General features: G+C 42.9%; 1 protein-coding gene across 1 annotated transcript in view; it reads left to right on the top strand.

Moving 5' to 3' along the window:
* MGAT4D (MGAT4 family member D) overlaps nucleotides 1-11,823 on the top strand; it is a 327,531-nt gene extending 315,708 nt beyond the window's left edge. The window contains exons 14-15 of the mRNA XM_082243787.1: nucleotides 7,748-7,860; nucleotides 11,408-11,823. Coding sequence (XP_082099913.1) covers nucleotides 7,748-7,860; nucleotides 11,408-11,431 — 137 coding nt within the window. The 3' untranslated portion in view covers nucleotides 11,432-11,823. The remainder of the gene's footprint in view (nucleotides 1-7,747; nucleotides 7,861-11,407) is intronic.
* Nucleotides 11,824-22,981: the final 11,158 nt, after the last annotated feature.

Here is a 22,981-nt window from a genome sequence, read left to right as displayed (position 1 = left end):
GGTAAGGTCTGCCCAATCATGGACTTCAAGGCTCTGAACTACTTTGTGCGGGTTCAGAATTTTCAGATGGAGTCCATTTGCACCGTAGTGGCATTCCTTCGTTAAGGGGATATTTTGGCCTTCATCGATATCAAGGATGCCTACCTTCATATTACAATATATGTCGGGTACCAGCATTTTCTTTCGCTTTGCCGTGGGCGAAGGGGACTAGCAATTCGTGGCGTTACCCTTTGGTCTCGCTTCAGCTCCTCGGGCGTTCACAAAAGTGTTGGCCTTGCTCAGGCAGAAGGGGATCGCGGTACTAGGCTGTGTAGATGATCTCCTTCTGGGTGCAGAGTCTTTATTGGCTCTAGAAGTCGATTTGGTCATTACTGTGCGAACTCTACAAGAGTTCGAATGGACACTGAATTTTCAGAAATCCGCTCTGACTCCGTCCACCAGACTAGACTACTTGGGTCTGAGGCGAAACTACTGGATTTGCAGAATGCGATTCGGCTCCTGTAGTCCAACCGTCAGTCATCGCTCAGGACTTGCATGCAAGTGTTGGGTCTGATGGTCTCCACCTTCAAAGTGGTTCTATTTGCTCAGTCCCATACCAGACCTCTGAAAAGTGAGTTTCTTGCCAAATGGAACAAGGATCCGCAGTCGCTAGACAATCTGATCCTGTTGAGCTGGGGTACGAGAGGGTCTCTGATATGGTGGCCCCGCTCTGGGGTGCTTCGCCTTGGGAAGTCCTTTCTCTCCCTGTATTGGACAGTTATTTCCAGGGATGCCAGTCTGTCCCGGTTGGGAGCTGTCTTGGGACTATGCTCGGCTCAAGGTGTTTGGACTCGAGAGGAGTCCAGTCTGCCAATCAACATCCTGGAGATTCGGGCGATCCGGTTTTGTCTGTCCCAGCAGATGGATCGTCTGCAGGGATGCATGGTGAGGATACAATCGGACAATGCTATGGCTGTGGCATATGTCAATCATCAAGGGGGCACAGGAAGTGCCCTGGCAGGCTGGGAAGTAGCCGGCATCCTAAGGTGGGCAGAACGATATGTTTCGGCCCTCTCTGTTGTGCACATTCCGGGGCTAGAGAATTGTCACAGCAACTGTGTCTTCGATGGGGGACCCCCCAATGTGGACCTGTTGGCCTCCCATCTCAACAGGAAGGGGCAGAGGTTTGTGTCAAGGTCTCAGGATCCTCTGGCTGACGCCGCAGATGCCCTGGTGGCCCACTGGGGTCAGTATCGTCTGATTTACGCTTTTCCGCCAATACAACTTCTGTCGAGACTGCTACGCAGAATCGAGGTGAAAGGGTCTGCAGTCATTCTGGTGGCGCTAGTCTGGCCTTGCCAGTCTTGGTACGCAGGCCTGGTAAGGCTGGTAGCAGACGTTCCTTGGAAACTTCCTCTCAGGGAAGATCTTCTGTCTCAGGGACCTAGCTTCCATCCTGCTTTACAGTCGCTGGCTTTAACAGCCTGGCTATTGAAAGCCAGGTGCTGAAGAACAGAGGGCTGTCTGAGTCGGTGATTCCTACACTGTTGAAAGCTAGGAAATCTACTTCTAGGAAGGTTTATCATCGAGTTTGGAAGGCGTACATTACTTGGTGTGAGTCTCAGGGGGTTTTCCCCTGTTCCTTTTCTGTGTCTCACCTGCTGGAGTTTCTACAACTAAGTGTTGATCAACGTTTGGCTCAGGGCACCTTTAAGGGCCAGATTTCTGCCTTGGCCATATTTTTGCAGAGTCCTTGGTTCACACTTTTGTGCAGGGGGTTCGCCATCTGGCTCCTCCGGTGCAATCCCTGGTACCTCCGTGGGATCTCAATTTGGTACTCTCGGTACTTCAAAAGCCTCCTTTTAAAAATATGTGTGAACTTCCTCTGCTCACTCTGTCACAGAAGGTGGCCTTTTTGGTCGCTATTACTTCTGCGTTTAGGGTGACGTAGTTGGCTGCATTGTCCTGTCGGTCACCTTACCTGGTGGTTCACAGGGACAAAGTTGCGTTACGACTCTGTCAGGTGTTCCTTCCTAGGCTCGTCTCAGGGTTTCATTTGAATGAGGATATTGTGTTGCCATCTTTGTGTCCTAAGCCGAAACATCCTAAAGAAATTGCTCTACGCTCCCTGGATGTAGTTTGGGCAATTAGGGTGTAGTTGGTGGCGACTGAGTCGAATCGAAAATCCAATTCTTTGTTTGTTCTTACGGATGGACCTCGTAAGGGGCAGGCCGCATCTATTGCCACCATTTCCAGATGTATCATGCAGGCGGTGATGCAGGCCTATTCCATTAGGGTCAGGTTCCTCCTTTCCCTGTCAAGGCACATTCTAAAAGGGCGCTTAGTGCCTCCTGGACCTTCTGTCATCAGGCGTCAGTGGTTCAGGTGTGCAAGGCGGCTATGTGGTCATCTGTACACACATTCACAAAGTTTTATAAGGTGGATGTACTTGCATCTTCGGATGCTGTGTTTGGCCGCAAAGTTTTACAGGCTTCGGTTGCAGAGGCTCCTGCCTCTTGAGGGTGTATTTTTTTCCTGGTGGTGAGCTCCAGTTGTTCCTGGTTGAGCTCCTGGTTTGCCTTGTTGGCTATGTTTAGCCCTTGTTGGGAATTATATCTCTTGCTGTGTTTTTCCCACCCCTCATGTTGACACTTCTTTGGGACGTCCCAAGGGTCGAAGAGGTTTACTGATGGACACAGCACCCACCGCTCTGTTGGGTTGAGAGAGTTATGTATTCTTCTGACACTGATTGTTACAAACAAAATTCCTATAGCAGGAAATGATGGTATACCCCCTGGGACTGCCTCAGGGGCGTAGCCAAAATTGTTTCCGCCTAGTCCTACTCCTGAAGAGAGTGCAGCATAAGCCAAAGGGTCTAAGAAGACATGGTGCTATGTCCGTCAGTGAACCTCCGAGAAAATAATTTTACGGTAAGACAAAAATCCAGTTTCTCTTACGTCCTCTGACAGTCGCCGCCCAACCATATCAGCCTTCACTATTGGGTAATGGCGCCCTCTGCAGGAGCAAGCTAGGCAGATTATTAGGTTAATACAAAAACATTTATACCTAGACACACCTCTAGGGGGGCCATCCCTCAGCCATTATCCTGAACCAGATCTCACTGATCCTCAGTTTTATACTGCCTTGCGTTAGGAGCAGGCTAGCTATTCCTGGCTGGGACCTAGCGTCTCGGTTTTCTTTGTTTTTTTTCTCGAATTATGTGTTTTTCTTTGGAAATTTGGTTTTTATTTCTCTCACTATCACTAGTTAGTCGGGGACTTTTTCCTGGAGGACTACAAGTGACTGCAGAGCTGGGCCTCGCACTGGGTAATAGAGATCCTTATGGAATCCCAGCCTGCCAACGAGCGTTGCAGGTTACTGGTGCTCCTAGACCTCGCAACGACAGTGCCCCTTAGACTGGGGATGAGCCTGCGGACTGTCTCGACCCTGGATCGCTCGCGTGTTGCTAGCTCCCTCCTTGGCTGACGGCACCCCTACTTAGGGTGGGAGGTCTCCCGTATCAGAGTGGTGCCCGCTTTCCTGGACTGGTGAGTACTGATACCCCCTTGTCCCTGGGGACTTTTGGGGGGTTTGTGGGCCCACTCTTAGGGGGTGGCAGGGCTGGTGGTCTTTGTGGGACCCCCCTTCTGGCCCGGCTTGGGGTTATTTCCCTACCTGCCCCTGCTGAGGGCACTGTGTGGGGTACTTGTGGTACTTGGGGGGTGCTCCGTAGCTGTGAGGGGTCTCCCTGGGGTCCCCTGTGGGTGGCCAGACCGCAAGTATACGATAATTTTTGCTACAAACTGAGGTAATATGAGATTGGGTTCAGGATAATGGCTGAGGGATGGCCCCCTAGTGGCGTGCCGAGGTATAAAAAGTTTTTTGTATTAACCTAATAATTAATAATCTGCCTAGCCTTGCTCCTGCAGAGGGTGCCATTACCCATTAGTGAAGGCTAATACCATCGGGCGGCGACTGTCAGAGGACTCGGAGAAAATAATTTTAAGGTAAGTTCTTGCAAAAATTCTATTTTTCTGCACATTCACAGCTTCCTGCTGCTCTGGACCTCAGGCTTAGGGCCTCGGTAAGGTAGGACCTAGACACAGGGGTAAAAGCTTCTTCCCACCCAAAGTTTTTTGAAGCCACTGGACTCCAGACTCTGATCTGGGAAACCCGTAGAAAACCAAAAGCTTAATTTTCTCCACTCTCAAATAGTACTCTAGAGTCCCTTATTCTGCATATGTGGGCCACCTGTTGGCAAAAGATCAAACCAGGCAACAACCATAGTCGATTAGCTGGCCAAAGTCAGTTCAGGCTGAAACCAGAAACATGATTCATAAACAGGCCAGTTTAGTTCAGACGCAGGCATGGTTGATTAAGAAGGGGTGTTCAGTAAGCAGGCAAATGGTCAGCCCAGACAGCAGAAATAAACAAGATTGTGAAAACAGGCAAATGAAAATGCCAGCCAATCAGAAATGTGTTCACCACACCTTCACTAATATTGTAGTGAGGTATGGTAATTATGGAAACTGTGTCCTATGCATAGGCCAGGTTGGATGGGACAATGATAATAGAGGTCTAATTTGGTGCATATACAACATTTCTTTTTGTGGTGGGGGGGGGGGGGGGGCGGAGTTGAGCTCTTTCTGTGGGACAGATAAAATCTAGGTAATGTTTCATCCATTCATAAAGAATGTTTTCATGTGGAGGGCGTTTTCAGGTAGACAGAGCTGTGACAATATCCTCTTGATATTAGGGAAAGGAGCTGTGTCTTTCTGTGGACTTATGATAGATGACATAGAAAATCTAGATGGCCAATTCAAGCAGGAATATGGAAACCCCTTTTGTGCCAATAGCAGGATCATCTGGTTGCTAGATAGGGCTATCATTTGGTCATTATAATCCACACCTCCCATGAACTGATTGTATTCGTGTATGCAGTCAGGTTTTTGAACTGATCCATGCTTTTCTTGGATTTTCACTGAGGTGTCATCATGGATGAAGGAAAGAATATACAGATCCCTCTTATCTCCATTTAGGAGCCAAAATTTCGTCATTCTTCAAACTCACTGACTCCCCTTTTTTTAGCTTTTTAAGTCACCAGTCTGTGGGAAGCCCTTCCAATTTGCTTGCACTGTACCACAAACTAGAGTTTGAGACACATAAATATGGTGGAATTGTGTAAGGCTCATGTAAAAATTGTCCAAATAGTGGTGGTACCCCTGATGGAATAGGGGTTATACAAGGTCCCACACAATTTTTCTACTGCTTCCCATATAGGTTGGGTGTCCAGGGGGCTCCAGGTGGCTTTCTTTCCCTTTTAGAAATGTGGAAGTCATACGTGTACCCTGTGGCCCTCTCAAAAAGTTTGTATAACTTCACCCTATATCTTACCCATTTACTTGGGATATACTGTCTTATGCCCAGCCTGCCAGTAAAATGTATCAAATATGTTGCGCTAGTGTGGCAGAATCAGGAAACTGACAGATGGCTGCACTGGTGTGGCTTAATCAGGGCACTGATGGTGGTTGCGCTAGTGTGGCTGAATCAGGGCACATCTTCCCAGAACAAGAAGGATGCTGCCTGGCCACTGTAAATAAAAGGTGGATTTCACCACTATTCCCACTACTGGAAAGGACCACACACAAAGTTCCATCAGGTCACATTTGGCCCTAAGTCTACATGTTGGACACAAGATACCTAGATGTCATGAGCTGTTTTTAAATCTGGATGCTTAATAATGTTAATTTTTTTTTAATTTATCACCTAATAAACCACTTCCTGAAGTTGCCAGTATCTGAAGCAAAAGACCAATTAAATATTTGTATAGTTTGGTTTGGCTAGGAAACTGAAGGAACCTGTTTCCTACAGTGCCTTGGTTGAACAAGCACTTGATATCTATTATTCATTAATTAGCTGTAAATACTTAATTAGATTCTCCAATGAGTGAGCAGTTGCACCAATTCTGTTCTCACTTCTTTGATTTCTAACCGAGATAAGGGATTTTTGCATGGCCGAATTAATGCATTTTGACAGGCACCTCCACATTTCCAATACTCCTCATTATTCATGCAATTGGGTGCTTCTTAAAAGAAGAAAAGCGCATTTTTTCTGACCTGCAAAAGTAAAGGCATAATGTGCTAGTATGCTTTGCATGCTAGCATTATGTGGAATTTACCTGCAAACGAAGCCCTAGTTGTCACCGCTGGAGGCCACATCCATCTTCACCCGTCTTCTTCAGGGTCCGGGGACTCCGGCTGTGTGACTGGCCAGAGCCGCAGTACGTCACTCCCAATCATGCATGCGGGAGCCGCCGGTCACGGCACAGGGCTCTGAAGAAAGGGCACGGGTGGCCGTTCTTTAGATCGCATGTGCCGATGATGTCATTGGCTGCATATACAGTTAAGCATCTCCTAAACGGTGCACATTTAGGAGATATTTACAGTACCTTTAGGTTAGCCTTATTATCGACTTACCTATAGGTACAAACAATAGATGGAAGCCTAATTTCACTTTAAGCTATCCATACAAGTGGGCGTCCTGGGAGTTGTACAGGCAAGACTGAGCACAGCAACAAGACGCAAGGTAGTTATGCTGCTCTCAGGCAAAGATTTCAAAGCAGGCTGGGGTTCAAGATGTGTTTTTCAAGCTCTTTTGAAGAAGCACAAAGTTGAGAACCATAGACACAGTGGTTGGCCAAGGAAACTTAATGCAGCAGATGAGACACAAACCTTTTTCTTCGTCTGTTATACAATTTTGCAAATAAGTAATTTTTCTTCTTCCATGATGGGTGCACTGATGATCAGTGTAAATGTCCCCTGTAACTGGAAAGCCGGTTATCGGCTTTCCTTTCCTATAGACACTGACAGCGCTGAGGAAAGGAAATGGCCATAACTGGCATTTGTTTACATGTGATCAGCTGTGTTTGGACACAGTTGAGTGCATGAGAAAGAGTCTACGCCATCGGCGCTTTACCCTGATTGGTGAACTGCTGTGTCTGAGGGACGCAGCTCACCATCAACCTATGCGCGCCCATGGGGGTGCGCAGTAGCAGTGCATGTGAAGGACGTCCAGCCAGAACGGTAAAGCCACAGCCCGGCCGTCATTGTGTTAAAGGCCAGGCGGGAAGATGTTAAACAATTTGCCAGTTATAGTAGTTTGACACATAAGAGACACATAAGAGATCAGCTTATCTGTAATAGGGTCAGAAAGCTCACATACGTGAGAACACTTTACCATAAAGACTGTTTACACATCACGCAGGGCCAGTTTCAGAGCGATTTTTAAAAGGAATCGTTCACCGGTTGGTTCAGGTGCAAGTCAGGTGTGATTTTTTTAAAGTGCGTAGGCCGGCCTGCTATTATGTGAACCGGCTCCATAGAAAGTCGGTTTGGTTCACATGCCATGTAAATCAGATGCGGTTCAAAATGCATGAATTCCCATATATGTGAACTAGGGTTTATGCACACACTAGTGACAACTGTCAAGTGATAGAGGGAGTTTATCCATTTGAACTGTAGATTTGGAAGTATCATCTGTAGTAGGACTTGCTAGTCCTTCTCCAAGGAGTTCCATAGTAGCCCACACTTTTGAAAATCACCATCCTAAACTTATGGTTGATCATACTTTAATATTGTCGGGAGCTTCATCATAATCCATACTATTTGAATGTGTATTCTCCATTTTAGATTTCAGGAAAAGTTTACTACATTGTCACATTTACACTGTAACATGTTTTTTTTTTTTTTTTTCTTTTTTTAACACACAGGGAAGTTTCTCAATGGCATTGCTGAAGGTGACATTAATAGCGGTTTGGGAAAAATTAAAGCCATTCGTCTGAAAATTATCACAGAGTCCCCTGTTTGGGCATTATTAAGTGAGGTGAGATTTATGTTCATCCTGATGTAGGACACTACTTGTTTTTAATCAACATTTGTGGTTGTACAGCAGTGAATCCAAATGTATCAGCATACCAATATCCTATTTATTAGAACAGATGAACCATCTAACAAAATAGATAAAATAGGTAATCCATCCTAAGCAGCACACCTGTATAATATTGAGCCTTCTGTTCTTGTCACAACTTGTAGCATCCCATTCTATATCTGCAGCTGTGCCACCTATGCTTCACTAATATCTTAAATAATAGAACAGCTCTTCAAAAGACCATCGCTGAATAAACACATGTAGCTTTTCGTGTTAGATGGTAATGATTTTTTAGCCTAGTTTTCAATAAAACCTCCTAAGAACATACCTCATCAGGTTGGGAAGCACACATAGTGGCTTCACTGTGGCTTCACCAAATGAAGATCTATTTAACACAATTTTTTTTAACCTCCCCCCTCCCCTTTCTCTGTTCTTTACCCAACTTCTTATTTTTCTTATCCTCCTCTTCTGGTAACACAAAATCCCATGCTCTAATTGCGTGACCAGAAAGAAAAGAATATAGCCCTGACAAATTCCACTATGAACCTCTGGTCATTGACATAATATCAGACCTGTAATTTTAGATGTAGGAATAGGGTTTAGCAGTTATTCATTATTCTCATAAATAAATGTCTGTTATCCTCCCTGTCCCTATTAGGTAAGCTGAAATCTCCCAGATATCCTTAAGCAGTATAAAACACAAATATTTATTATATTGTAGAACAATATATCAACTACAACACAGCGCTATAGACAGTGCATATCCTTAATATTTTATGTGACTAAAAAAAAATATATTGAATAAACAATCCATAAATACGTGTCTTATTCTGGTGGAAAAGTGAATATGTAAAGTCCCAGTGCCAAAAAAAACGATATATGAAAAATCAAACAAATGAAAAAAAATTTTTTAAAGATGAATAAGCAAGTGTCCAGTGAAAGAACGTGATTAGTGCTGAAACATCTGAAACATCCAGGTGATTCATGTGAACTGTGACTCCTGTGTTCACAACCCCCCCCCCCCCCCCCCCCCGGAAGTAGATCCACTACCAGAAGATGTGGACCCCTAGGCAGTACTGCATAGGGATCTAACAGGCTTGGTATTGTTAAGTAAGTGTGGATGGGGCCCCTTCAGGTATACTTTAATCTCTAATGCTCGATAAAGGAAGAAAGATCCCAGATAGTGTAATACGTTCCAATAAATGTATTTATTAAAAGTAAACATATAGATGTACACTTACAATATTGTAAAATTTCATAGGCTCATCAAACGAGTATAAAAAGTGCTCCTAGAGGCAGGTGGGACGACATAGTGTACCATGCAGGGAAAGCGGCGCGCGTTCCAGTGCACCGTCTATGAAAACGGCCACTGGGAGGGGCGAAATGCGATGACGAGATTCCAGTTTTCACAGCAACGTCAACGTCACTTATATATTCACTCATCCACCAGAATAAGGGCTCTTTCACACGGGCGTTCCGATCAGATCCGCCTGTCAGTTTTTTAGGCGGATCTGATCGGATGCCCCATTCAGCTCTATGGAGCAGCGGATGTCAGCGGTGACATGTCTGCTGACACCCGCTGCCATCCGCATCCGATCCTGTCCGTGAAATCCGGAAGGATGGAAACCCTATTTTCCATCCATCCAGGGGATCGGATGAGAGCGGACAAGCGGTCCACTCTCATCTGATTCCCCATAGAGAGCAGCGGAAGCTGTGACACCTCCCTGCAAGCGGAGACGGAGCTGTCATCCGCCGGCTCAGCGGGGATCGGTGGATCGATCCCCGCTGAGCAGCACGGATCCGCCTACGGAGGCGGACTGTGTGAAAGAGCCCAAAGACACATATTTCTGGATTGTTTATTCAATATATTTTTTTTTAGTCACAGAAAATATTAAGGATATGCACTGTCTATAGCGCTGTGTTGTAGTTGTTTATATATGATTTTCACTGGGTGACGAACAGCAGCGGCAGTACACGTTTTTTGTGGAAAAAAAAAAAAAAAAAAAATATATATATATATATATATATATATATATATATATATATATATATATATATATATATATATATATGGGTGGACTCTTGGTGTAAAGTCATTTATCACATATTGTAGAACAAGCTATCCTGCAAATGTAGCAGTTAGAGAGATGAGACAAACCATTTAACACTGACAGTGTTGCTTTAAATTATAAGCTTTTATTTATTTATGTAAAGCTTTTATCCCAAATGGGAAGAAAAAAACAGTTGCTATAACCGCTTATAAAGTGTTCAAGTTTCGCTACTACTTCTAACATTCCCTTTCTCCCTGGACTGACAATGTTGCTGTCCAAAGGTGTCTCTGTTGCTCCTTCATCCAGAGTGTAGGCACTTTAATACAGGAGCAGTGTTACTGGTCAGATCACTAGGTCAATGCAGAGGGAAAAAAAGCTAATGCAGCTACCAGTAATACATTTCATTTTTAGTTTGGGGTTTTATCTCTTTAAATGCTTGCATTTGTTGCACACTGATACTATGATAAACAAGCTGTGTTTTTAAACCAATTATCCTCATTTGTACAAAATAATGTCCAAGCTTTGAGCTATTACAACTGTTAGGGCTGCCCGTAATTCGTGCCCTATAGCAGACTTTTCAGCTGAAGGAAATCTATTATGTTCGTGACATTCAGTCAGGTTGTAGCCAGAATTTTTTCTGAAACTGGTTGTAAACCAACTACTTGAATAATCACAATCCAAGATTACACCTTTTGGTTGTTACTTACATGGAAGTATAAATGGATCCATAGTGGCTGGGACAAAAAAACTTGCTTTACGTTGACTGCTTCCTTAACACATTTTCACATAACACACATACATGTTGAACCGGTTTTGCAGGTAGAAAAAAAGATTTGTCATTCAAAAAGTTTTTAAAAAACACAACAGGTTAGCTTATTGTGGTTTCTAGCACAAGACCTAAGCAATTTAGTCTTCCCTAAAGCTAAAATAAAGTAGAACTGTACCCAAAAAACTTGATAAAACATAATGTTCTTTAGCAAGGAACATACGTTCCACATTAATAATTATGCTACCAAAATCAGTGTGTACTGTAAATTGCCTCCAGTATTGTTCCTGTTTCTACTTGCTGGAGGCTGCCATTTTGCTGAAGCCAAGAGACCCTGAGCAGCAGTAAATCATTAGGCAGTCAGCAGATCTGCACAATGGCAAAAAATGCCAAAGATAGAGAGCAACTGAGCATGTGCAGAGCCGGGTGAGACAACGTATTACTGGATTTTAAACAGTATAAACATTTACATAGCTATACCTGCAAAAGCGGACAGACTGAAGTAATCTAGCAGTGATCGTTTTCTGATTTAAGGAAATTTGCCCACCACTCTAATGGTCTACTCTAGTGGGAGCTTGGAAAAAAATGAACTGACACTTCAACAAATACTTGATTTATATTTTGATTTACACTTACAGTGAAAACATTGCCTTTGAGTACACTACCTATTATGTTTCTTTTGCAGATATTTATTAAACTGAAGAAATAGTCTACTCTTTAAGCTGACGCTTTATTACCCTCTGCTGGGACAGTGCAAGACTACTCTGAAGTTTGAATGGCATTCCTGGAAGAATGAAGAAAACTATATAGATATTCTATTTTTATGCTGGAAATAATTTAGCTATTTATATTTATTAATTGTTTGTTCTTTTTACAAAATAACTTTTAAGAGTTTATCTACGTTTCTTTGAGATCAACGTTGGTTACAACGATGGCAGGAGCTATATGCACACCGAAGTAATGCAACCAAAGCACTTTGATATCACCAAATCTTTTTATGGTTTTTGTTTAATTACAGGATCAAGGTACTGGACCCTGTAAACTATTAGTTTGATGGAATTTTCTCTGTAAGCCTTACCCAATGATAGCTCTTTACAATTTTAAAACGTTTTGATACTATTGTAAGTGTACTACTGTGCTGCATTTACATGGAATGCAATTAATTCTGTGGAAATTATACTCCCCATTGTTAGCATTGAAGGCAGGCAAAGCAGACCTAAAGGTAAATATTTAGTTTGTCTGTTACTCCCAAGCTACTGCTTTAAAATACTGAAATATTGAGCTGTCAGCAGGTGCAGACTCCCAATGAGCTACTGGGCTCTGTCTTAATTTCTGCTTTTTTGTCACGGCTCTGTGTGAAAATGAGGGACTGACTGCTTCTGCCTGAGCAGCCAACCTGTGCCCTTGCCACACAGATTTGTACCAAGGAAACTGAATTAGACATAAAGACACCCAGAGGGAGCATATACCAACATGTTGGGTAAGTATTCCAGTGCTCTAACGTGTTTTTTTCTAACAGGCGTGGCAGCATGGAGCAGCTAAGCTAAAAACCTCAGACATGAAACATGATCAAAACCTATCTCTCTATAGTGTGTACTTGTCTCCATTAAGAGCACTAAGTGTCATTTCTGTCTGCTGCTTTTTCTCTGCTATCTGCAGTCACTTCTGACAAGTTTTCCTGACACCAAGAGAAAAATGACGATGGGAGGGACCTCCAGCTGATTGACTGCCTTAGCTTTGTTCTTGTGTGCTGTGTGGAGGGGGGGGGGGGGGTCTCTCTTCTCTTCCCTCCAATCCACTCTCAGAGCTCTCATCACTGAGCTCTGCAGAGTGTAACTTCAGCTCCCTGCGCCCCCCCTTTTTTTTATTTTTTTTTAACTCTCAGAAAAGCTTATAAATTCTGCACCTTTAATGGATGGAGAAGACTGCAGATAAACAGGTACAACTTATGTAGGAGGTTTGTTTCATCCCTGAGGCCAGTCACTTCACTGGGTATATGGAAGGGTTTGCAACCACTTTAAAAAAAACGCCACTCAGTAGTTTTCATACTCCCAAATGTCACCAGCTTTTCTCAGCACTCACGATTTTCAGATCTACCACAGGAATGAGACAAATCAAAGCAGAAAAGGCTTTTCCAGATTTTGAGGCAAATACGTAAGTCCTTGAAATACCACATTGTTAAATTTGAAATTGCTAGACAGTGTTTATTTTCGGTAAGATTAAGATGACGTGCAGCTACTGTGATAACACACACGTCAGGGCTCTTCTTCCACCTTTAAGTCATTTTTTATACAGGATTTATGTAGTGCAACGGTTTTGCACAGTGTTTTAAGATCTAAAGGCAGACAGTATGGCTTCAATACTCTACAGGACAAGAGGGCCATTTGCTTTCAACTTTCCTGCCATTCTTTCTCTAGGTGATATTCTTGGAGATATTCTGGGGGTAAGAGGGGTTCTCAGGAGCATTGAAACTTGATACATAAGTGAGTAAAATTCCTAGACCAGTCTTGCCTTACCTTTTTCACTCCTCACAAAAAACCTACGGAACTCTGATGATCCACAGAACTCTCAGTGCCTTTAATAGAGTGACCTCTTCCAGCTTGGCCTTGACAGCCAGGTATCTTCTGTAAGCTGACCCTTCTTGCTTTGTTTTGACTTCATTCTCTGAATGTTCGCCAGGTGGTGACACTGTTCCCCATAGTGGATTCTCTATAGGAATAATTGATGACTGGAATGCCCTACATCAGAGCTTTGGCTGAGAGCTAAAAGACAGAAGTATATACTTAGCAGGGGCTCAAAGTGTCTCTCCTTATGCCCCATACACACGTGCAGATTATCTGCAGACTTTTGTCTGCAGACTTACCAAAACCATATAATATGAGGTCAAACCTAAACACTTTCAATTTGTATGCAATCCGGCAGGCCCTTGCACTACATAGAAAAGGTAAGTCTGCTGACAAAAGTCTGCAGATAATCTGCACGTGTGTATGGGGCATTACTCAAACTTTGGGCATATCAGAGAAGGTATGGTGTTGGACAAAATATCTGCCCATTTTTTCCACACTAATTGTACAGTTGACATGAAATTGTCACCTGATCGAGACAATGATAGAAAACACCCTTGGGACTTATTTACAGGGAGAACTAGTGATCAGCTGGGCTGGATTTTTCAAGCTGGTAGCTGGTTAATTTCACCACGTCTAAGGGCCCAGATAGATGGCTTAAATTTCAGCCTGCTGCTCCTGAATTGGCCAAAATTTGAGCCATGGGTGTCCCTGCAAGCACCACTCAGTGCAAAAAATGTCAGTTTAAAACTTAGCTGAGCCAGGTGGAAAATGAATTATTCGAACAATGACTGCATTATACCAGCTGTAGTCCCTGCTTGCCAGTGTTGCTGCACCTGGGCAACCCCAGGCAAAAACAATAGCCAGCAGGTAGTTGGGTTGGGGTAGTGTATTTTGTTTTGTTCAGACTAGATGCTGAACAAAAGGAAATTGAGCCCTACATTTTGAATTCTTATAAAAAAAATAGAAGCTTGAGAGCAGACCATTGACACAGGCTTAGACACCTTCTAACGTGTACAGGTAATTTAAATTGAAACTATTGGAATAGAAATATGGGAGGTGCTGCTGTTAACATAGTTTGAACTATTCTGCTTTCAGGGCTGTCATGCGGAGCCAGAGCCAACTAATATGGAATTTAACATGCACTCAATTAAGCACTTTTTCCAGGTGCCTCACTAGGTAGTAAAGCCAGGGATAGGATGATGACATTGGAACCTGCACCTCTAAAAGTAAGCTAGGGACATCCAGATGTATTTCCTGATAGGTACACTTTGAGAAGCCATCATGCATCCAGCTGGTTTAGAGGTATATATATATCTAAACAAACGGGTTGTGTTCAACACCAGAAGTGTGAGATTGGCTTAAGTCACACAAATTTTACAAAATCATTGACTAAGAATGTAAGATGTGCAAATCTGTATAGTTTATTGCTATAGATAGAGTTGTTATGCAACCAGAAATGACCATACAGGTTTTTTTCTGTAATCACAAGGAGCAAAGTGCAGGAATCTACAGGAGTTATTAATAAACTACACTTTGCTGTTCTGACTGCTGTAAACTAGTGAAATGCTAAATGTGCTTGGTTGATGTGGGTTTCCTGTATGCCTTTGCTCTTTGCCTTTTTTAAAGGTGACCAAATCGTGTAACTGAATAAAACATATGTCGACAAGTGACTTAAAGATAATGTGCTGAGACAAATATTCCAGCCATTGCTGAGGTCTTCAAAAAATGATTTATGTGATTGTTATGTTGAACCCTTGCTTCAATACTTTAAAGCTGGGTTCCACCCAAAAGTGTAACTCTTGCTTTAAGTACTCCTGACCTGGCACATTTGGCATGTTTTGGGGGGGAGCGGGTACCTTGTTTTGACAAGTACCCGCTCCCACTTCCGCTCAGAGCGCTCTGTCAGAGGTTCTCCTCTCCACCTCCCTCCCTGCAATCTTCTGGGATACACCAGAGGTCCCTAAAGATTGCCCGGCCATTCAGGACACGCAGCGCAACTCGTGCATGCTCAGTGCGCACCCGCTGTGAAGCCGCAAGCTGTCACAGCTGAGTGCCCACACTAGTGATGCTGGCGCCACCGAGAGGAAAGGGGGAGGAGTGAGGCTTCAGACGGCCACATCGCTGGATCCTGGGGACAGGTGAGTGTGTGCTTATTAAAAGTCAGCAGCTACACTTTTTGTAGCTGCCGATTTTTAATAAACACAGAAACAGCAGGAACTCCGCTTTAACTCTCTGACCTGGAACATATTCGAGGCAGTGAGGTGAGAATTGCTAAACTGCATGTTCATTTCCAGTACTAAAAGTGGTTGAAGCCATTGGATCAGCTTAACGGTCTAGCATCTAGCAATTTTGGCACAGGTCAGTTATGGCAGCCTGTGTATATGTGAATTGTTTCCGTGAAGCCAGTCCCGTTGGTTCGTTATTACTGCATATTTTCTTTTTTGTTAAGGTTTTAACTAGCCAGGGTTTTGAAGGGGGTTTCAATCAATCTTAAAATTGTGCCTTGAGGAATGTGTAAAATGTTTTACAAAGCAAATATGTTTACAAAGAGGTTTGAAGTCTCTGTGTATTTTATTTTAAGTTGTTTACTGGTTTCAGTGCTCTAGTAGGGCTGGTATCATTTTATAACACCCTAGGCTACTAATGATGGCTGATTTTATCGTTGTCAAGCCATGACTTTTAGCTAAAATGTTTGATGAATTTGTATGTTTTTGATTTAGTTAATTCTGTATATTTATTGCTTGTCCAGGATTACTGACTGTAAAAAAAAAAAAAAAAAACTTAATTTTAACTGCTTAAAACTGACATTTCAGTGAATTACAGCACCTCTGTATTGTTAGCTTCTCTCCAACAATCATTGGCATATAATTTGGTCTAAAGTGGACCACACATTATACAATCCCATTGTACAATTTTCCTTTCGAGTTACCAAAACGATATAATAGGTCAAACCTAAACACTTACATTTTGTAAGCAATCAGGCAGACTCTTGCGCTACATTCTGGAAGGTAAATCTACAGGGAATTGAACAATAAAATTGTATAATGTGTAGCCAGCTTAAAGCTAGGCAAGGTTGTTTGCCTTCTCATGCTGAATTCTCTGTGCACTGCAGGAAATTGTAATGGCTGCTTTCCCAGCAGAATACACTGATCAGTGCTTGCCCATTGGTTGCGAGCCCTGATCTAACGCTGGTCGTCAGATCAGCTCCCGTAGAACAGTTACCTGTACACGGTCGGGCCTTACAATGAAATGCCAGTTTTAAGTGACCTTTGCTTTTAAATAGAAAACAAAAGTACAAAAGTAGACAGTCCTGTAGCTATAGTTCTTCTTTACTTCTGCTTCTCAATTCCCATACCTCAAATTTGCGTCAGTGAGGGCATTAAAGAGGAAGTAAACCCTCCTCTACAACTTGTACCTATAGGTAAGCCTATAATAAGGCTTACCTATAGGTACTGTAAATATCTCCTAAACATGTACCGTTTAGGAGATATTTACCTTAGAAGCATCCAGTGACGTCACTGGCGCAGGCGCACTGAAGGAACGGCCGCTCGTGCCGTTCCTTCAGAACTCCGTGCCGTGACTGTCGGCTCCTGCGCGCGTGCGCGGGAGTGACGTCACCGCGGCTCCGGCCAATCAGATGGCCGGATGCCGCGATCCCGGAAGACGGGCGACTAGACATGTCGCCCGTCATCCAGCTAAGCAGACGGCACGGCGGGGGCTCGTTCTAAGGTAAGTATTTCATAATGAGCTAGTATGCATCGCATACTAGCTCATTATGTGTTTCTCTTGCAGGGTAAGTAAGAAAAAAGAAAATAAAAAAAGAGTTTACAACCTCTTTAAAGAGCACCTACTGTTCATATACACACATTACAGTTTTGTTTGTGATGAACCAATATGTAAAGTTAAAATGTGACTTTTTAGAGACTAGTGACATTCCACTGTGCTATAAGTTACTTTATTGACCTTTTAATCTACTGATGGATTTAATCCCTTCTGATTTGAGAATTCTTGTTTGGATATAAAATGTGCCCTTTAAATTAAGCTCAGGGCTATGTGTTTATGTCTTCCTAATGAATTGTAAATTTCAGAGCTGCTTTTTGAGACATCGGTGTAAATATATTTGCACTGTGCAGTTAATGTTTGAGCTTTTTCAAAATCAGAGTTTGTTAAATGGCAAAGGTGTATGTATGTTTGCATAGCTGAAAGAATTGTTTTATTTATTTAATGGTACTTCTGATCATTCTTTGTGATTTGTGTATTGAACCTTATTCTTTTAATTTATATGCTTCTTTTATGTTGGACTTTATGCAGGAATTTCTTCTTTTACTACTGTGCAGTTTCAGTGGATATTCTGCTCAAAATGAGCACCAATCAGCCTTAATTAAAGTGAGTGTTTGTGGTACACATGGAGTCTATTTTCTCTGCCAACTGCACTTTTGCTATGAAATCACTAATGCATAACTCCAGCTTTTCTATCACTTGTAATAGTTTGGGCCAAGCTGGCTTAAACAAGCTATTTCCTTAATACATGTATGCACTCAGTGCTGTATAAACTGTATGCGGCATCAGTTACATACAGTATACAATGATGTGTTCCAGCAATGGTTGGGGGACTTCTTGTCTCATTCTCGGACAAAATCAAACTAAGTGCTGCTCAGTCATTTGCATTGAGCATTCTATTTTAATCAATGAATACAAGCCTTCCTCTGAATGACTGAGATGGAGAGGCGGGCAGATGATGACATGATCCCCACGCCACAACACAGTGTTTGTATACTATAACTGGCTAATGCTGTATATAAAGCGCTGACAGCAACTGCAAGTATCAATAAAGGAAATATTTTTTTTTAGTTCCGCTAGGGCCAAACAAACTCTTTAACCTGTTTCCGACCGCCCGCCGCAGTTATAAGGCTAGGGGGTGAGCGCCCGCCCCTGCTCGTCAGCGGGGAAGCCAATGCAGTGGGCAGGCGGCTCCGATTGCCGCCTGCCACCCGCGATCGTTCCCCCGATGAGAGAGAACAGTCAGCTGTTGTAAACACAGCTGACCTTTCTTCTCCTTGCAATGATCATAGAGCCCATGTAATCCTTCTATATATATGATCATATGTCTCTATGGTAATTTCAGCAGCCACGACCCCCCACAGTTAGAATCACTCCCCTAGGCTCACATTTAACCCCTTGATCACCCACAATGTTAACCCCTTCCCTGCCAGTGTCATTATTACAGTAACTGCATATTTAAAGCACTGATTATTGTATTAATGTCACTGGTCCCCCAAAAAATGTCAAAAATGTCAGTCAGGGGTCCGATCTGTTTGCCGCAATGTCGCAGTCCCGCAAAAAATCGCAGATCGCAGCCATTACTAGTAAAAAAATAAATAACTGAAAATGACATAAATCTTTCCCGTAGTTAAAGGCAATAACTTTTGCGCAAACCAATCAAAATACGCTTATTGCGTTTTTTTTTTTTACCAAAAATATGTAGCCGAAAACAAATTGGCCTAAAATGTTAAATTTAGATTTTTGATTTTTAATTTTTTTTTTCTTTGAAAATGTCATATAGCAGAATGTGAAAAATATTATTTTTCTTTTTTTTCAAAATTGTCACTCTTTTTTTGTTTATAGTGCAAAAATAAAAAATCGCACAGGTGATCAAATACCCCCAAAGGAAAGCTCTATTTGTGGGGAAAAAAGGACATGAATTTTATTTGGGTACAGCTTTGCACGACTGCGCAATTGTCCGTTAAAGTAACGCCGTGCCGAATCGCAAAATGGGGCCTGGTCAGGAAGGGGGCAAATCCTTCCGGTCTTAAAGTGGTTAAAGTGATACCAAAGCTGGAGTTGAGCCTAGTACACACAATACCAAAATTGGATGCAAAATACCACTTTCAGCGTGATCGTCCAATAATCTGATCATTAGTACAGAGCTGATCCCAACAGTTTATGGGAAAATATCCGAAGAGACAAGCACAACAATTTTTCTCGTACGATAACAGAACAAACTATTTTCGTGTAATTAGTATGAAAAAAAATCCTGTGACCAAGACCATGCATGTTCGGAAATGAATACTTTACAATACACAGTATATTACATCACTTCCAAAGTTGTTTTCTGTTGTATGAGAATTTTCTTAACTTTAGTATCCTATTGGGTTTCGATATGAAACTAGCATGCAAAAAAAATAAAATAATGGACAATCATTTGTCCAATATTCTTATTGCGTATACTTAGCACAACACATTGCATCGTTTGAAGGTATGCTGCATTCAGGCAGTCCATTTTTTTCTATATGATGGCAGCACACCGTAATGCACAAAAAAGAAAAAAGGCGAGCACCTTTTGTTTGAAAAGAGTGCACCACAACTAACGCATTGTGCTTTGTAGTGTGCTGTGTTGTGCATTCACAATGAATAGCACTGCAACACACCACATCGGAGTATGTTTAAGGTAACGTTAACATATTTAACCACACCTTATCACAAAATAAATGAGCCCTAAAAAGTTCATTACAATGGCTAAAACCGGTTTTACAAGTATTGTCAGGCTTGTGGGTTTTGTCAGTTTCTATAGTCTTTGATGTTTCTCTTCTTTCATCAATTGTGCTAGATCAGTACAGGTGAAGTGTTCAGGGACTCTTCCAACTTATATCAAGAACAATGGATCAAGTGGAAACATAGGTCTGCTTCATATTTGAGTGGTGCTCAGCTCCAGCCTTCAAAGAACTTTTGTCATGAGAGAATAATAGTGAAGGCTGCCATTGCTAAACTTTCATTTACAGCATGTGTTTCCCATGTCTGTGATTCAGAAGTAGTTAGAGGTGAACTCTGGGATAAGAAATTATAGTCTAAATTAGGTATCGACCGATTATCTGCAACACTGATATATCGGGGGCTGATATGCACTTTCCCCTATATATCGGAATCGGCCCCTGAGGTTACCGATATTTAGGGAAAGTGCATGTACCGGAGTGATGCCTGCAGCTAGAGGCATCACCTTGGTACCGGCTTCCATAGCCGACGGTTGGCTGACTTGTAATGACAACCGATGCGGCTGAGAAGCTGCTCGGCTGTCATTACAAGGAGTGGGAGGGGACCTCCCGCCGCCTTCCGCGGCTCGCCCGGGTCTCCCGTCCCACCGGGAGACCCGGGCATCCTACCTTCACCGCCGCCACTGAAGAGAAGACCCGATCAAAGCCGCATTTGGGTCTGATCGGGTCTCCATGTAAAAAACCCGGAAGTGATGTCATGACATCACTTCTGGGTACTCGCGCCAAATTAAAAAAACTGGCCGCATTCAAAACAGCCAAACTTAGCGTTTTGAATGCTTTTCAGTGCCGAGGAGGGGCTTGGGCTCTTTTAGACCCCCAGATCCCTCCACAAGGGGTACCTTTGGAAAATCAAAATTATCGGCCAATACCAATATCCGATGACCAAAATATCGGTATCGGCATTAAAAAAACTATATTGGTCGATCACTAGTCTAAATACAAGAGGAGTGTGTATTCTTTCTTGAATCTGTGTGCTTTGTGCAAGTGTAAGCAGGTGCAGTTAGTCTGCCATTAGGTGGCTCTGTTCCAGTGTAATAGCTGGTTACAGAAAGAAGTGTCATTAGGTGCTAAGCCCCTTTTAGTTAGAGCCCTCCTGTAGTGATGTCATGGGTGATTCAATTCCCATATACAGTGCCTTGCGAAAGTATTCGGCCCCCTTGAACTTTTCAACCTTTTGCCACATTTCAGGCTTCAAACATAAAGATATAAAACTAATTTTTTGTGAAGAATCAACAACAAGTGGGACACAATCATGAAGTGGAACAAAATTTGTTAGATATTTCAAACTTTTTTAACAAATAAAAAACTGAAAAATTGGGCGTGCAAACTTATTCAGCCCCTTTACTTTCAGTGCAGCAAACTCTCTCCAGAAGTTCAGTGAGGATCTCTGAATGATCCAATGTTGACCTAAATGACTAATGATAAATAGAATCCACCTGTGTGTAATCAAGTCTCCGTATAAATGCACCTGCACTGTGATAGTCTCAGAGGTCCGTTTAAAGCGCAGAGAGCATCATGAAGAACAAGGAACACACCAGGCAGGTCCGAGATACTGTTGTGGAGAAGTTTAAAGCCGAATTTGGATACAAAAAGATTTCCCAAGCTTTAAACATCCCAAGGAGCACTGTGCAAGCTATAATATTGAAATGGAAGGAGTATCAGACCACTGCAAATCTACGAAGACCTGGCCGTCCCTCTAAACTTTCAGCTCATACAAGGAGAAGACTGATCAGAGATGCAGCCAAGAGGCCCATGATCACTCTGGATGAACTGCAGAGATCTACAGCTGAGGTGGGGGACTCTGTCCATAGGACAACAATCAGTCGTATACTGCACAAATCTGGCCTTTCTGGAAGAGTGGCAAGAAGAAAGCCATTTCTTAAAGATATCCATAAAAAGTGTCGTTTAAAGTTTGCCACAAGCCACCTGGGAGACACACCAAAACATGTGGAAGAAGGTGCTCTGGTCAGATGAAACCAAAATCGAACTTTTTGGCAACAATGCAAAACGTTATGTTTCACGTAAAAGCAACACAGCTCACCACCCTAAACACACCATCCCCACTGTCAAACATGGTGGTGGCAGCATCATGGTTTGGGCCTGCGTTTCTTCAGCAGGGACAGGGAAGATGGTTAAAATTGATGGGAAGATGGATGGAGCCAAATACAGGACCATTCTGGAAGAAAACCTGATGGAGTCTGCAAAAGACCTGAGACTGGGACGGAGATTTGTCTTCCAACAAGACAATGATCCAAAACATAAAGCAAAATCTACAATGGAATGGTTCACAAATAAACATATCCAGGTGTTAGAATGGCCAAGTCAAAGTCCAGACCTTAATCCAATCAAGAATCTGTGGAAAGAACTGAAAACTGCTGTTCACAAACGCTCTCCATCCAACCTCACTGAGCTCGAGCTGTTTTACAAGGAGGAATGGGCAAAAATTTCAGTCTCTCGATGTGCAAAACTGATAGAGACCTACACCAAGCAACCTTCAGCTGTAATCGCAGCAAAAGGTGGCGCTACAAAGTATTAAGTATCCACTTCATGAGTGTGTCCTACTTGTTGTTGATTCTTCACAAAAAATTACAGTTTTATATCTTTGTTTGAAGCCTGAAATGTGGCAAAAGGTTGAAAAGTTCAATGGGGCCGAATACTTTCGCAAGGCACTGTATAAGCCAAGTGGTGGGATTACCCCTGTGCAGTTGCGCCATGGGAGCCAGAGACCCCACCATCAGGCAGCTGTAGGCTGGAGAGAGGTAGATCTTTACCCAGAATTTCCAGCTGGTGGGTTGCAAAAAGGCCCATTAGGTCAGGCCAAAAGTTCCCTGGAGTGAGGCTTTCTTCCTGGAGGGTCCCAGGAGAGGTGTACCTGTGGAGAAGGTGACTGCAGAGATCCCATCTCAGTGAGTACTAATGACCCCTGGGTGGAGCGAGACTGTTTAAGGGAAGATGGCTTACCGAAAGTGCTACATGATGCTTGCACATTTGACTACTGCGGACCATCCACAAAATTTAACATAGAAAAATGTGGATTAAACTACTCACAATAAAACTATTCAGGCACCATTCCAATCCATTTACTATGGAAAAAACAAAATTGAAATCCACCAACCCTATGGGATGCATCCACAGGTAAGGGGA

Source organism: Pelophylax lessonae (genome assembly GCF_965119305.1).
Source record: "Pelophylax lessonae genome assembly, chromosome: 1".
NCBI classification, from domain to species: domain Eukaryota; kingdom Metazoa; phylum Chordata; class Amphibia; order Anura; family Ranidae; genus Pelophylax; species Pelophylax lessonae.
This window is presented reverse-complemented; position numbering and strand designations above follow the sequence as displayed.